The 16540-nt window shown below is 48.4% G+C and overlaps 1 protein-coding gene across 1 annotated transcript in view; it reads left to right on the top strand.

The window, feature by feature from the left end:
* The window catches only part of FAM20A (FAM20A golgi associated secretory pathway pseudokinase), a 48412-nt gene extending 33362 nt beyond the window's left edge, over positions 1-15050 (top strand). The window contains exons 2-6 of the mRNA XM_077780411.1: positions 5623-5807; positions 6534-6584; positions 8502-8580; positions 13514-13606; positions 14409-15050. Coding sequence (XP_077636537.1) covers positions 5633-5807; positions 6534-6584; positions 8502-8580; positions 13514-13606; positions 14409-14559 — 549 coding nt within the window. The 5' untranslated portion in view covers positions 5623-5632 and the 3' untranslated portion in view covers positions 14560-15050. The remainder of the gene's footprint in view (positions 1-5622; positions 5808-6533; positions 6585-8501; positions 8581-13513; positions 13607-14408) is intronic.
* The last annotated feature ends 1490 nt before the right edge of the window (positions 15051-16540 follow it).

Genomic DNA, 16540 nt, shown 5'->3' with positions numbered 1-16540 from the left:
TTTTAAAGTATAACCAACAGGAAGGAAAGCAGGTCAATGCGCCCCCGCTCACCACGTCCATGCTTGCACGCACACAAACATGATCGGGGCACGGGCCAGCCGTGTGCTGTAAAGCCAGCTCTCCTTTTGGGATTAAAAAAAAGGGGGCAGGGTGGCTCATTTGGTTAAGCGTCTGACTTCAGCTCAAGTCTTGATCTCATGGTTCGCAGGTTCGAGCCCTGCGTCGGGCTCTGTGCTGACAGCTCAGAGCCTGGAGCCTGCTTTGGATTCTGTGTCTCCCTCTCTCGGTGCCCCTCCCCCCCTCATGCTCTGTGTTTCTCTCAAAAATGAATAAACATTTCAAAAAATAAAAAGTGCTGGCCTTTTCAATGAGAAAGAATGACATCTGGCCATGTGTAGCAACGTGGATGGAACTTGAGGGTGTTATGCTGAGCGAAATAAGTCAGGCAGAGAAGGACAGATACCATATGTTTGCATGTATAGGAGGATTAGGAGGAACTTAATGGAGGACCATGGGGGAGAAGAAGGGGGGAAATAGTGGGGGAGAGGGATGGAGTCAAACCATAAGAGAGTCTTGAATGCTGAGAACAAACTGAGGGCTGATGGGAGGGGAAGGGGGGTGACAGGCATGGAGGAGGGCACTTGTGGGGATGAGCACTGAGTGTTATATGGAAACCAACTTGACAATAAACTATTTGTAAAAAAAAAAAAAAAAGAAGAAGAAGAAGAAAACAAAAGTGCTGGCCTTTAAAAAAACAAAACAAAACACCATGCATTGTAACATCTGCCATTTGCCATAGTGTCAAATGTCCCACAACTGCCAGTGCCCAGCTGCCTGTCCCAGCCGATGCTGGTACACCCTGCTGGCTGTCCCCAGGAAACCAAGGGCACACCAGCAAAGTCTGACAAGAAATAAATTACCCTTGGGGGCGCCTGGGTGGCTCAGTCGGTTAAGTGTCCGACTTCGGCTCAGGTCATGATCTCACAGTTCGTGGGTTCGAGCCCCCCGTCGGGCTCTGTGCTGACTGCCAGCTCAGAGCCTGGAGCCTGTTTCAGATTCTGTGTCTGCCTCTCTCTGCCCCTCCCCTGCTTCCACTCTGTCTCTCACTCTCAAAAATAAACATGAAGAGAGGGAGGGAGGGAGGAAGGAAGGAAGGAAGGAAGGAAGGGAGGGAAGAAATTGCTCTGAGCAGCTCTACTTTAATCATTAAAAACAACCAAACACACAAAAGCAGTAGGAAGGACACCCTTTCTTTCCAACCCCCCCCCCACTCTTTCCAGGGTGCTGTGGTGCCAGCTCTGGCGAGGGCGGGACATCAAACCCAAGCGCCAAGTGTCCCCACCTAGCAGTAAATGTGGGTGCTTTAAAGAGCAATTTGTCCCCGTCCAGAAGTTGCACTCAGTTTGCCACATGTGTTTCTTCTTTCTCTGGACTCTGCCTCCCGCCTGCTGCCGTGGCTGGAACCCACTGGCTGGGAGCACCCCTCCCTCTCCAGCCCGCCGCCCAGACCAGGCTCGGCCAGACCGGCTCCTTCCTCCCAACTTGCTCCAGGCGCTGCGCTGGATCAGGGTGACTAGCTTAGCCGGGGGACTGTGCAATCTCTCCACCAGACTCCCCAGAGAGGCCAGCAGGCCACTGCATTTTGGCCTCAGGGTCCACTTGGGAACGCGAGTCTGGCCTGACTAGTCGTTCAAATAAAAATAAAAGTGAATAACATAAGGAGAAATTGGCGGGAAGCCTACAGACCTGGTCAACAATGTGCCCTTTCCCCTGATTGTCATAAATCATAAAACATGTGTCATTGGAAAGAATGATAGCAGTGGCTCCCATCTTCCCCCGACCCAGGCTGGATGGCTGCCACAGGCTTCGGGTAAGACGTCTCAGCCATCTCTGTCCCTTCTGCTCTTGCAGACCAAAGCGGTAAAACAATAGAGCGTTCCCTTGCCTTGCCTTGTCTCTTCTGATCGTGGACCTCCCCGCAGATATGGGGTTGGGGGACTGGGTGTCTTAAGATCATCCCCCTACATTGACTCAGATCACATCCGCACCTGCTGAACTCTGACGGGTTGATACGTTGTTGTGTTGGTGATTGTGTTGTCCCACCTTTAATGTAATTGACAGTCTATGTTTGTAAGTTGCACAGCTTCATACTTTGATACATTGTTAAGTAACTCACCACTATCCTGCTAATGAACATATCCATCACCTTACACAGTCACCCTGTGTGTGTGTGTGTGTGTGTGTGTGTAGTGAGAACACTTAAAATCTACATGCTCAGCCTATTCCAAGCACACACTTGAGTATTACTAACTGTGGCAACACTACCGTATATTAAATCTGCAGAACTTCTCACCCTGCATAATGGAAACTTTGTACCCTGTGACTAACATCTCCCCATCGCTGCTTCCTCCCAGCCCCTGGCAAACACCATTCCACCCTCTGCTGCGATGAGTTGGACTATTTAAAATTCCATATATGAGTGAGATCATGCAGTATCTGGAGGCTGGTGTCCAGCTTATTTCACTTAGCACGGTGTCCTCTGGGTTCATCCACGATGTTGTGAAGGGCAGGATCTTCTTTGTTAAGGCTGAATTATATTCCACTGTGTAGATACACCACACGTGTTTGGTCTAGTCAGCCATTGACGGACATGTAAGTTGTTTGTGTGTCTGTTGTGAATAATACCACCATGAACATGGGAGTGCAGGTATCTCTTCAAGATACTGGCTTCATTCCCTTTGTATATATACCCGGCCTACACAGGCTGTTTCAAAATTTAAGCCAATATGTTTTAAAAAGATTATACGTTGGGATCAGAATCTGGATTTCTAGGGCACCTGGTTGGCTCAATTGGTTAAGCGTCATCGGACTCTTGATTTCGGCCTCAGGTCATGATCTCAGAGTTGTGAGATAGATAAAGATCCAGGTCGGGCTCGCCACTTCGGTGCGGAAACTGCTTAAGAGTCCCTCTCTCTCCCTCTCTCTCTGCCTCTCCCCCACTCACTTGTGCACGCTCTGTCTAAAAAAAAAAAAGAAAAGAAAAAAACCTGGATTCTTAGCTTCCCTTGAAAACTCAGAATAAATGATTTCCCAGGAAAATGTAAGTTTCATGACAACAAAGGCTTTGCTTTGTACACAGCCCTAACTCCGGTAGGTAGATCAGTGTCTAGCAGTCAATAAATGTTTGATGAATGAATAAATAAATGAGCAATGACAAGACATGACTACTGTTAGCTGAAACTTAACGGCAGCTGTCCCCTTTAGATGGGGAGTGCGCTCTCCCTTGCATGTTAAGTAAGTGTTCTCTACAGAGGAGTTAAGGGTGGAGAAATAAAGCTCATATTTTTATGGACTGAATGCTTATAAGTCCCCCCAACTCACCCACATCCACCACTGAATTCATATGTCAAAGCCCTAACTTCCACTGTCATGGTATTTGGGGGCGGGAGGTCTTTGTAAAATAATTGGGTTTAGATGAGGTCATGAAGGTAGAGCCCCATGATGGGATTAGTAGCTCCCTTTCTCTCCATGTGAGGACACAGTGAGAAGGTAGCTATCTGCAAGTCAGGAAGTAAACACCCTCATCAAGAACTAAATCTAGGGGCGCCTGGGTGGCTCGGCCAGTTAAGTGTCTGACTCTTGATTTCTATTCAGGTCACAATCTCAAAGTCCATGAGTTTGAGCCCCATGATGGGCTCTGCTCTGACAGTGCAGAGCCTGCTTGGGATTCCCTCTCTTCCTCTCTCTCTGCCCATCTCTTGCTCCTACATGTTCTCTCTAAATTAATTATTAATTAATTAATTAAAAATAAATAAAAAAGAACTGAATCTGCCCGTACCTTGATCTTGGACTTCCCAGCCTGTAGAACTACAAGAAATCAACATCTGTTGGCTAAGACACCTGGTCTGTAGAATTTTGTTAAGGTCAGTGGTATTTTCTTTGGGCATTCTGAGCTGACTACGACAGTGAGTCAGGGTTCATTAGCAATGTGGACACGGTGCCTAAAATACACAAAGGCCTTTAAAATGCCGCAAGGCCTGAACAAAGAAAATGTATTGGCTCAAAAATGAAAACTCCAAAATCAAAATGGATTCATTTGTCATGAAATGTTCACAAAACAATGAGTCAGGCTTGACTCAGTTATACTGCCAGATACTTTATTCTTAACAGAATTCACAATGATAGAATTCAGAAACCAAAAATTATAGCAAAAACAAACCAAAAAAAACCAACAAACAAACAAAAAAAACAACCCCACATCAACCTCGACACAGACCTCAGAGGTATGGTATCAGTTTGAGAAACATGGGGGCGCCTGGATGGCTCAGTCGGTTAAGCATCCGACTTCAGCTCAGGTCATTATCTCACAGTTCGTGGGTTCAAGCCCCACATCGGGCTCTGTGCTGACAACTAGCTCAGAGCCTGGAGCCTGCTTTGGATTCTGTATCTCCCTCTCTCTCTGACTCTCCCCTGCTCATGCTGCCTCTCTCTCTCTCAGAAATAAATAAAACATTGAAAAAAAAAAAAAGAAAGAAATATGGATGTATAGGAACCCCCAGTCCCTGACCCCAAAATCCCACCTTCCCTTACAATCAGCTTCACCTCACCAGGTGACATCTGGCTAATTTGCTCTGCCTTCCAACTGAAAGCTTCCATCTTTTTATTCAACCATCTGTTGAGTAATACCTGCTTCTCTAACCCTTAGATGCACCTGTTCCCTGCTGGCGCCTCCTAACTTTCATACTGTCTGCAACCCAGTAGCACCCTAGTAATGCCCCATTCAATCCAAACACCCCCCATTCGTTAGGATCCAGCTGAACCCCACCTTCCTCCATGGCTGTCTTCCTCTGACCAGTCTTTCCCTTCTCCAAAATACTGAGGGTAGTCTGAACCACATATCTAACAGTCAATTTATAACTGCCTTATTAGATTTTGCCCTGAGGATTTCATAGACATACAACTTGTCTCCCAAACTAGACTCTTAGCCTCTATAGGGCACTGGCATTTGTTTTCACTTTGGTTTTTTTTTTGTTTTTTGTTTTTTTGTTTTTTGGTCCCCTGGTAGAAAAGGCTCCTGAGTGGGACAACAGGAAATGGCTAATTAATTCTTCTTTTTCTATATGACTTATTGTTTAATCTACTTCGCTTCCAGCTCTACTTAAGGGATCCTTGCCCTACACTCATTTCCTTCTCTCCATAGGTCAGAAAAAGGTGGGAAATATACAGACTTTTCCATGGAAAAGTGCACAAGAGAGGCCCAGATTACCTCTCTGAGATCCTCGGTTAAAGGATTAGATCCCCTAACTTTACTCGTAACCATCTAGTCTTTTTCTCTGCCGTATCTGTCATGGTTTGTAGTTAGATAGTTGTGTATCTGTGAATGGCATCGTGTAACCATGTGCCTGTTGCACTCACTACATTGTAAGCCCTCAGAGAGCAAGGAAGGCTTGTACCTGTTTTGCCCCCTTGGCATCCTAAGCACAGCAAAAAGCTGAGTACACAGTAGGCACTTAGTACTGTTGCTGAATGAAGGAAGGAATGCATAGAAAAGATGCTTCCCCAAATCTCTGTCTTCTTGTAGCCCCGACCGAAACAAAACAAAACTCTCGCTGCTCTTGCAGGCGACACAAGATGTACCAAGAACAGCTCAACCTCACGTCCCCAGACGCCCCACTACAGCTCCGACCTGACGCCAGCTGGGTCCAGTTCCACCTGGGGATCAGCCGCCACGGGCTGTACTCGCGGTCCAGCCCTGTGGTCCGCCAGCTGCTCCAGGACATGAGACGCACCCCCACCATCAGTGCTGGTGAGTGAGATTCACAGGGTCGGGTGGGACACACCGACTCTCTCCCCCAGAGGCTGCGTAAACCGTGTCAGGCGGGGCTCTGGCGTGGCGTATGCATGGGGTGGCTCTGATGCCTAAGAGGGTAAGAAGTGGAAGAACCTAGACATTGATCTTTTCCCTTTGAAAGAGCTCTGGTCATTATAACCTCATCACGACCCCATCAGAGAGCCACAATAAAGTGCTTCCACACACGTAAGGAATGGCGGCTGCTACCATTTTCCGAGTGCTTCTTAGGAACCTAGCGACGCTCTTTTATGCAGTGACTACATGACATAGACCTTATCATGGCCATTTTACAGGTGGGGGAAACTGAGACTCAAAGAGGTTAATCAGCTTAGCCAAAGACCCAGTGGTGGCGCTGGGATTCAAACACAGTCCTGCTGTCCCAGGTCTGGGCTCTCAAGCCCTCGCACAGTCTAGTTACCAGCAGAGACCAAACCAGTGTCGGTCACTCACCGGATGCTGGTGGAGTGTCCTCTGAAGGGCTAGATGGCAGGGGACCTGGATGGAACAGGGTTGAGGCTGCAACTGGCTGGGGTCCTGGGTCTTCCCTCACTGAGTGGGCAGGGGCCCCTGGGCTGCCTCACCATCCCCCCCTCCTCGGTCTACACCAGTCACGGGCCCCGAGTGGTGGGCTCTTCCAGGAGCGAGGCTGCCCGTTCTCACTGCCCTTTTCCTCCTTTGCAGATTATAGTCAGGACGAGAAAGCCCTGCTGGGGGCTTGTGACTGCACCCAGAGTAAGTGGCCTCCCCCCACCTCTGCCCAGCCCGCTCACTTCCACGGCCCCGTGAACCCCGAGATCTGGCAACAACGTGAAGGGCCCACAGTCCACTCCTGGCCGGAANAAAATGCTTTGTTAGTGACACGTCTAGCTAAAAAGGAAATGGTATATTTATGAACTGCCATGAAAAAGTCTGCAAGGTTTACATTTGGACTGTACTGTGGTACTGGTGATCTTATGGATCATTTGAAGGAAATGTCTTGGGAACTGGCTATTGCAGTGATGTTGAGAATTACCTATATAATAAAGTCAAATTGGGTGGGTGTACTATTCTGTCTTTACATAGAAGAAGTCATTTTGCTTTTTAAGAGAGTGTCCAATATGTACTAAAATAGAGTTTATCATTTGCTTATTTTCTTGAAAAACCTATTGCCCTAGTACTGTACAACAGAACAGTACTGGTCAATAATTGGATTTAAAGCCAGGGATGTGCCTGTGCGCGGGCGCACCCACCCACCCACACACCCACACAAAAGAAAAGGGATTTTAAGAGGGACTATTGCTAAGGCCCTGCTGGTGAGCCCGCGGCCCCTGCGTCACCAACACCATCGAGGAGCTTGCTCGGAACACAAAATGTCGTGGTGCCTGGGTGGCTCAGTCAGTGAAGTGCCCAACTATCGATCTCAGCTCAGGCCTTGACCTCAGGGTTGTGAGTCCAAGTCCCAGCTGGGTTCTGCGCTGGGCCTGAAGCCTAGTTAAAAAAACAAGAATAAACAAGGAATGCAAAACGTCAGTTCCCACTCTGCTTTTCTGAATCAGAATCTGGAAATTAACAACATGCTCAAGGGACTAGGGGACATTTTTAGATTTAAGAAGCAGTTGTGTAGACAGTACTTCTCAAGCTGGCCCTGTACTAGAGTTACCTGGAGGGCTTTAAAAAGTACTGAGGACCGGCCTCCACCTCAGGAGGCTTAAATTCAGTTGCATGGGAGTGATCTCCGGGCATGAGAATTTTGAAGCCTTCCAGGGGATTCTAATGTACCCAAAGTCGAGACCCACTAGGGTAATGAAGAATAGAATCAAAAAGATGAGCATGAGATAGACCCCCCCCCTCCCAGGGTGCTATGAATTGGGGGTACAGTTGTGCCTGGACATTTGACTCCCCAGTCTTTGGTGTAGACAGGTCTGGGCCGGGCACTGACGCCCACGGTCCAGTTACCGCCAGTGATGAGTAGCCTCATGCATTTCCCGCAACCTACTGAACGCAGACATTCCCGTGCACGTCAACAATGTGTTGAAGGTTTGGAAGAAAGTTTGTAGAGCCCAGAGCTTCCCTTCTCTTTAGCTTAGCACCTGCCATTTGTCATTTTATAGAAGACAAAGGTGCGTAAGACGTTGTCCCAACCGTCACAGGGTTTATAGCAAGGCCAGGACGGGGCAAAGCGTGTGCCAGGCTCCACAACATATCAGGAGGGAGCACTCAGCGCAGGGTGGCGTAGGTGCCCACAGGTGTCTTACTCCCTGGACCCTGTCTCATCCAGGTGTGCAGTCTTAAACGGAAAGAGATGTAGATAAACTAGCCTGATGCAATGTCACCGGTGACAGACTCTTTAGGATGGTGTGGAGGCACAAAGAGTAAGACACCAGTTCTTCTTAGGAAAAGGTTTTTTGGGGTTTTCAGCGAGTATCTATCTGAGGAATCCCACACTGTTTACCCTGTTCCCAGAGCAGCAGAAAAAGGAATATCTTGAGCCCCTGGACCCACGCTCCAAGGCCTGACATGCTAGAATTTACCCTGCAAGGCTTTGAAAGCAAATGTTATTAAGTAAGAGCAGAGAGAAGAAACCAGCTGGGTTTTTTGAACGAACAAAGGCTCACAGCCCCGAGGTTAGGCCCAGAGGGATTGTTAACTCCCCTTTCTCCCCCTTTACAGTTGTGAAACCCAGTGGGGTCCACCTCAAGCTGGTTCTGAGGTTCTCAGACTTCGGGAAGGCCATGTTCAAACCCATGAGGTAAGTGACTGCCGTCCTCACCTCCATGTCCCACTGCGGCAGCCGTTAATGGAGTTTTGACCAAAAATTAATAAATGTGGTCTAAAGTCTTCAAGCGAGTCCTTTGTAGACTCTCTTTGGGGGCAGTCTGCCCAAGCATATAACTATTTTTAGCGATAATTAAAAACCGTAAAGGCCAGGGGCGCCTGGGTGGCTTGGTCAGTTGAGCATCCAACTTTGGCTCAGGTCATGATCTCATGGTTCGTGGGTTCGAGCCCTGTGTCAGGCTGTGTGCTGACAGCTCAGAGCCTGGAGCCTGCTTTGGATTCTGTGCCTCCTTCTCTCTCTGTCCCTCCCCTGCTCATGCTCGCTCACTCACTCTCTCTCTCTCAAAAATAAATAAAACATCAAAATATTTAAAAAAACAAAAAAACAAAAAACAGTAAAGGCCAGTCTTCATCAGATCTTTCCTAGTATCTAGGCTACATTCTTTTCCGGATTGCATCTTCGATCGTCAATAGTCTTGCGGGCCAGGTACTGTCACGGAGGGGACACCTTGTTCCCAACTTCCTGCTACAGGCAGCAGAACCAGATTCAAACCCAGCCAGCTGCCAGCTTGCAAAATTCACACCGCATCTCTATAATTGACCACCTAGGCCCAGGACCCTCACAAAGTCTACGGATCTCTTTATAACAACAACACTTGTGACTGAAAAACTAGACAATGAAGAAAGGGTACTAGGAAGTCAATTACACCTTTAAATTAATTTCTGTTTTATTCACAACAGCAGCAAATACATGTCTTTAAAATACTATAACACACGTACGTGGGCAAAATCCTCCATAGTCAGTCTACAGACAGAGCTTGGTGTGTGTATGGACTCCCGGCCCCACAGGGTCTGTAGCTCAAAGACTGGACACTTTTGAGGTGAGCCTGTGCCTCCTGGAGATGACATGCACAAGAGGAAATGACTAAAGAGGGGTTCCCATACCCAGGGCATGCTTTCTGCCAGAACGCATTGTCTTCCAGGAGACTCCAATGAGACCGACTTAGAGTCCAAACCTTCTGGCACCTGAGAGGCTTACCGGAGGTCCAGCAGGTGGTGCAGTGGGGGGCTCAGGGGAATGAGAACGGAGTAAAGAGTCTTAGTCCTAGTACTTGCATTGCTTTGGCAACACACCCCTTTAAAGAGAGCTTTGGAACAGACTGGCTGTTCATTAGAATCCCTTGGGGACCCTTAAAACATCTCGATGCCTGGGGCGCCTGGGTGGCTCGGTCGGTTGAACGTCTCACTTCAGCTCAGATCATGATCTCACGGTTCGTGAGTTCGAGCCCCACATCGGGCCCACTGCTGTCAGTGCAGAGCCTGCTTCAGATCCTCTGATCTCATCTCTCTCAAAAATAAACATGAAAAAAATCCTGATGCCTGAGTCTCACCCTTGGAAGCTCCACTAGGATTGGTCTGGGGGCTTCCCCTGTGATTCCAAGGCCAGACGACCTTGGGAATTGCAGCTACTTAAGGAGAGCCTCCATTGTTCCCATGTGAGAATCCAAAAACCTAGTTATTTGGTCAATTTCGATCTATAACTTCTCAGAGATGTGCATGAAACAAGTGAATGTCTGCCTATGTTTAATTTATTGATGAAAAGATCCCGTCCTATAAAACAATATGTAGATTTGTAGCTATCTTGCGGGTTCCTTCCAAACTCTTCTTTTCACTCATCCAAAAAATTTTTTGTAACTTTATTTATTTTGAGAGAGAGAGTGGGGCAGGGGAGGGGCAGAGAGAGAGAGAGAGAAAGAGAATCCCAAGCAGGCTCCACACTGCTAGCACAGATCCCGACACGGGGTTTGATCTCACAAACTACGAGATCATGACCTGAGCCAAAAATCAAGAGTCAGACGCTTAACCAACTGAGCCATCCAGGTGAACCATCACTCATCCAAAATGCTTAATGTCAATCATCATCGTCACCAGGGTCAAGTTGGTGGCCAATGTTAAAAGAATGTTAAGTCTTGGGGTGCCTGGGTNAGCCTATTTCAAAATCTGTATCTCCCTCTCTCTCTGACCCTCCCCTGCTCACGCTGTTTCTCTCTCTGTCTCCTAGAAATAAATAAAAAAATATATATATAAAAAAAAAGAATGTTAAGTCTTAGACCTATCACTGCCACCAGTCTGTTTTAACCAGTTCTGTCAGGTAATAAAACCAACACAGAATGAAAGTATCATGGCTGAACAAGTCTGTCCCCACCAAAAGAAGTGAAGAGAAGGCTCTGTCATTTGAGAACAGGCAAGGACTCAAATACTGAGTTCACTTTTCTGAGGGACAGTTTTTGGAGGGGATCTCATCTTATATTCAAGCATACAAAATACTGGGGGGAAAATTGTGTTCCTTTTTAAAGGGAGAGATCACAGTGAGCCCACCTGGCTGGTTTAGCCAAGGCTCCAGGAGAAGGCAGGTGATTCTTCGGCATACCACTCTGCTGAACACAGAGCCACCAAGTTCGTGGCATTACCGGGTTTCAAATGATTATTATGGTTAGTCATACAGGGTTAGTGCAGACTCATAGGTGAGCACCGGTGAAAGAGAGGAGGCAGAAGGAACGTGGATGTAGAAACACAAGACATTAAAGAGAAGCATAAAAACAATGGTCAATTGAGCCATCTGGGTAGCTCAGTTGGTTAAGCATCCAACTCTTGATTTGGGCTCAGGTCATGATCATGCGGTTTGTGAGATCAAACCATGCCCACTTGGGATTCTCTCTCTCCCTCTCTCTCTGACCCTCCTCCCACTCAGGCCCTCTCTCTCTCTCTCTCTCTCTCAATAAACTAAAAAAAACCAATGATAAATCTGCAAATTCCCCTCACCCCATCAGATCCATGAGTTGCCTTCTCTGAGCAGAATTCTTACCAGGCACATTAGGATGAGATTTTAAAACTTAAAGCTCATATAGAGCAGATGAGGTTCACTGTGACGTTTTATACCAGGAGGAAAACCACTCACATTGGCCACAGTTTTAGTGCATGAGAGATCAGGAAGTAGCAGCCTACAACCTCTCGTCTGGCCCCCTCACTTAACAAATGGAATACAAAGACTATTCAAACGAACGGGGTATCTCCCTGAGCATAATGCAAAAGTTTCCAGCACTGGGTCGTAAACACCAATTTGTCTATTCTTATGTCATAACACAAAATGTAATCTGCATCTGTACACAAGTTAGTCCAAACTGAAACAGCATCATTTAAAAATGTGTTCCTTGGAAAAGCATGCGTTTATTTCTACGTGTAATGTACAGTAAAAAAAACACTTGCCCCTTCTTAAAACCGGAAAGTGGAAATTTGTCTTTGGGTGACTGAAATTATGACCATAATTCAAGATTCTATTTTTCATGCAATATATAAAATTACATGAAATATATATAATATATAAATTATAATATATAATACATGAAATTTATATATATACATATATATAATTTATATATATATATATACACACATATATGTATACTGAGAAATACGTCAGTGCTTGCCAAAGCCTGAGAAGCACCAAGGTAAATAATGATTTTCAAGTTAAAAATCACATCTAGATATGCCCTACAAAAACGGGGAAGAGATGCTTTAGAAAATTCTAGAAGGTGTCGGAAGATTGTGTTATCTTAGGGATGGATGGATGGATGGATGGATACTTCCGGATATTCTTCAGGAATTAAAATTCAAAGGCCGGGACCCACGGACGGTCCTTGCAGCCCAGACGTCCAGAGGCGACACCGGTAAGGCCATGTGACGCAGGCCTGGGTGCCAAGGCCAGTCCGCTAAATGCGGCTGCACCTTTTTAAATAGAATCCCTGCTCCTGGGCAGCCTCGCGCTGTGGTTTCTAGGACGTGTGTTTCTTGGCAAAGTGCACATCACTGTTTCAGTTGCTGGGCTGTGTGTTTGCAGCTTTTCTGCAGCGTGGCGTTGATTTCCATGCAGAGCGGGCTGCAGCTCTCTCGCAGTCCCGCACGGTGGATGACAAGGTTGCTCAAAGATCGTCACTCTCTGGGATGTTAGCATCCAGGCAGGCCACCCACGCCGCCCATGAGGACTGCGAGGCACCTTTCTGAACACACACGCCCAGCCGGCCCGCCACCCCCGGGCCGGCTGTGGCTTTTCAGGAATCCATGAGCGATTGGAAAATGTACATGAATCCATTTCCTCTGCACCAGCGTCCCTCAAGCCTCTGGCTGGGCTCACTCCAGGACCCAGCTGAGGTATCTCCGAGGGGACAGGCTCCATTACTCACCCTGTCACCCTGGACTGCACCCTCTCCGTTCTTCAATGTCACTTGTACTGAACTACATGCTGGGGCACTTTCCCTGTTATAAAGCCCTGTCTCCTAGCCCGCCTGAGTCTGTGCCCGCCACAGACCTGCTGACGGATGTCTTTCTTCCCGACTCAATTACCTTTTTAAAAAATTTTGTAAATGTTTATTTTTGAGAGAGAGTGCATGTGTGTGTGCACGTGCATGACTTGGCGAGGGGCATAGAGCGAGAGAGGGAGACACAGAATCCGAAGCAGGCTCCAGGCTCCCAGCTGTCAGCACAGAGCCCGATGCGGGGCTTGAACCCACGAACCCTGAGATCATGACCTGAGCCGAGGTTGGATGTTTAACCAACTGAGTTACCCAGATGCCCCTGGACTCGACTACTTTTTAAAACAATCAGCCGCTGTCTCCAAAGTTGCTCGATCAGGCGACCCGGTAGGAGGAGGGTTGAGGGGGGTAAATCCTGGAGGACTTGTCCCAGCCCAGGGAGTCGCAGGCTGCCCGTGGGGTACCGCTCATCACGCACAAGGACCTTAAAAGCGTGAAAGCAGGTTTCTCTTTCCCTCTGGTCATGTTCTCAGCTCTCTTCTCAGGCTCCCGCCCCCCAAGTCTGAGTCCAGGGCGTGACTTGTCCCTTCCTTCCAGACAGCAGCGAGATGAAGAGACACCCGCCGACTTCTTCTACTTCATTGACTTCCAGAGACACAATGCTGAGATCGCAGCTTTCCACCTGGACAGGTAGGGTCGGGCCCCGGGGACCCGGTGTTGCCCTCGAGGACCGACCGCCAGAGAGGGGCGCTGGGCGGACCCCCAGGTGCGACGCCCCTGGCATTTCTTCCTTCTGGCACCCTGTCTTCTTCGTGAACCTCAGTGTTGCCTTTGAACCCCACATTTCCTCGTTCAACTCCACACTTGAAAAACACAAGGTCCCTAACGTAATGAGAAGAATGACCTAGAAAGAAAACTAACCCTGCCAGGAGGCTCGGGCTGCCACCTTGGAGATGACCTTGCCCTTTGCTCTAATTTCCTGATGTGGAGACGGGGAGAAGGCATTGACCCCCATGTGCCCCAGGAGTCTTACGGTTACGATGTTAAAAGGTGAAAGCCACGTTCCTAAAAGTTCCTCCCTTCCTATTTGCCCGTCGTTGCCGCTCAAGGGGTGTTCTGTGGACTGGCAGCCGGGGGGGCACCACCCGGGAGCCTTTCAGAAATGCCGAATCTCAGGCTCACCCTGGACCCGCTGAGTCAGAGCCTGCATGTGAGCGAGATCCCAGGTGACTCCTATGTACACGGAATTATGAGCTCTGACCCAGGACACGGCTTGCATTGTGGGAAGGCTTGCCCACGGGCCTTGCTGGAAGGATTCCTTTTCCACCTCTTCTCCCACCCCTTTAGGGTTCGCCCTGGGCACGGTCAGCTCAGTCTCCCAGAGTGCCCCCGGCTGGGCGTGGTCAGCAGTGGCAGTCAACGGCCAATGGGCCACCATGCCACTCCCCCACCGTCCGTCCCTCAGACCGGAACAAGGTTTTCTCTCTTTCAGGATTCTGGACTTCCGACGAGTGCCACCCACAGTGGGGAGGCTAATCAATGTCACCAAGGAAATCCTAGAGGTCACCAAGAATGAAATCCTGCAGAGCGTCTTCTTCGTCTCTCCAGGTGCAGTACTGGCCGGAGCAGGATTTGGGGTCTAAGAGCATGGTAGGCCCGCAGGGGTACAGTCCCCGCCACCCGGATGGGTATACGCTGCCCCCAGACGCACCCACCCTGGTGCACCCGAGCATCGCACAAGATGAACAGGGGATGGGGAAACGTAGCATGTGAGATGCCAAGTAGCCCGTGTGGGCATGAACTACAACGCCAGCCTCCCTGGCATCAGATGTCACCCAGTCAAACAAAGAACATTCTAATCATACGGATGGCATGCGGTGAGGCTGGGTCCCATGCTTCCTCTACCCTGAGACATTTGAAAGTTGAAAATTGGTACCCACGGTCCTCAGCCTGAAAGCATTCACGGGGCGCCTAGGAGGCTTAGTCAGTTAAACGTCTGACTCTTGGTTTCGTCTCAGTTCATGATCTCATGGTTTGTGGGTTTGAGCCTGGCATCAGGCTCTGCGCTAACAGTGTGGAGGCTGCTTGGGATTCTCTCTCTCTCCCTCTATCCCTCCCCCACTGACTCTGTCTCTCTCAAAATAAATAAACTTTTTTTTTTTTTTTACAAATAGTTGTCAAGTTGGTTTCCATATAACACCCAGTGCTCATCCCCACAAGTGCCCTTCTCCATGCCCATCTCCCCCCTNTCATTCTTTCTCAGTGCCATGTAGTATTCCATGGTATAGATAAACCACATCTTCTTGATCCATTCGTCCGTTGATGGACACTCAGGCTCTTTCCATGTTTTAGCTATTGTGGAGAGTGCTGCTCTCTCCCTCTGTCCCTTCCCCACTGGCTCTGTCTCTCTCTCTCTCTTAAAATAAACTTTAAAAAAAAAAAAGGAAGAAGAAAAGCAGTATTTTCTTTTCCCATGCTGTGAGCTNCTGAAAGAAGCCGTCAGTGAGTGAAGTGGGTACCAGGTCAGGAACTGGAAAGGTGAGCCAAGCCCTCCAGACTGGACAGTAACACGGGTCTTTCTGACCCACCTGGTACCCGTTGCTGATCCATCACCCTAAGCCCGTATCTCTGTGACATTCACCGAGCCTGGCTTACGAGAGTCAACAAACAGGTTTCCGAGACCCCCGAACGTACAGGGGGAATCCCTTACCCTCAATGTACACAGAAAAAAATATATAGTCTCAAAGAGATTAACTCACATCACACCACTTAATGATTTAAACCAACTCCTAAGTGTTCTTCCCACTGTGATACAGAAGCCCAGCAGTACTTCAAGCTGTGAAGTTCTATTTGTTTATGGAGAAAATAACCCCCTTAGCAGAAGCAGCTTGACCCCAGAGATGTCCACCACTGCAGGGCTGCTCAGGGCCCCCCACTTCATGAACCGTCTCCCACTTCAACACAGTGTTTCCTTTGGGCGGAGGGGCCAGGTCACTGTACACAGCACGGCAGAAAAAATATTCAGGCAAAGATGGTCCAAGAATAGCACAGAACGGTCTGGGACGCGGAGCCGCAGAGCCTACGGAAGGCAGGCCGCAGCCCCATGTCAAACCCAGGCATGCTGAGGGCAATGCGCCGGTTTGAGAATGGCCTAGGATAAACTGTGGCGTCTTTTACAAACTAAGAGTAACAGAAAGGAGGAATTTGACCACCATACGTAGAGTACGGAGACAGCTAATTATTTACTTCAACGCTCCGTTAACTTTTTCACTAATGCAGAGAGCAGGACTCCATCAATGTCAACAATACCAGAAAACCAAAAACAAAGACTCCTTTCTTAAAACGGTCAGGCTCTCCCGACATGTCCATTCTGGGCCACTGTTCACCTTCCCGTAACACAAAGTCTCCCCTCTCTGTAAAAACTTTTCATGTCACTACTGACAATGGACTAAAAGACGGAAGGACACTGCGCTGCATCAACTGGGAGACGAAGGGGTTGGAAGGAGTCTGTTGGAAGGGGTTGGAAGGAGCCTGCCCAAAAGTCAGGAGGGCCATCCGAGTTTGAAGACTGGAGAGGTGCAGTCTCTTACTCGTGGCAGTTTTACAGTCTCTAAAATCTCCAAG

The sequence above is a fragment of the Crocuta crocuta genome, unplaced genomic scaffold, assembly GCF_008692635.1.
Source record: "Crocuta crocuta isolate KB4526 unplaced genomic scaffold, BGI_CrCroc_1.0 scaffold288, whole genome shotgun sequence".
Classification (NCBI taxonomy): domain Eukaryota; kingdom Metazoa; phylum Chordata; class Mammalia; order Carnivora; family Hyaenidae; genus Crocuta; species Crocuta crocuta.
The sequence above is the reverse complement of the archived record's forward strand: the minus strand, read 5'-3'. Positions and strand labels throughout refer to the sequence as shown.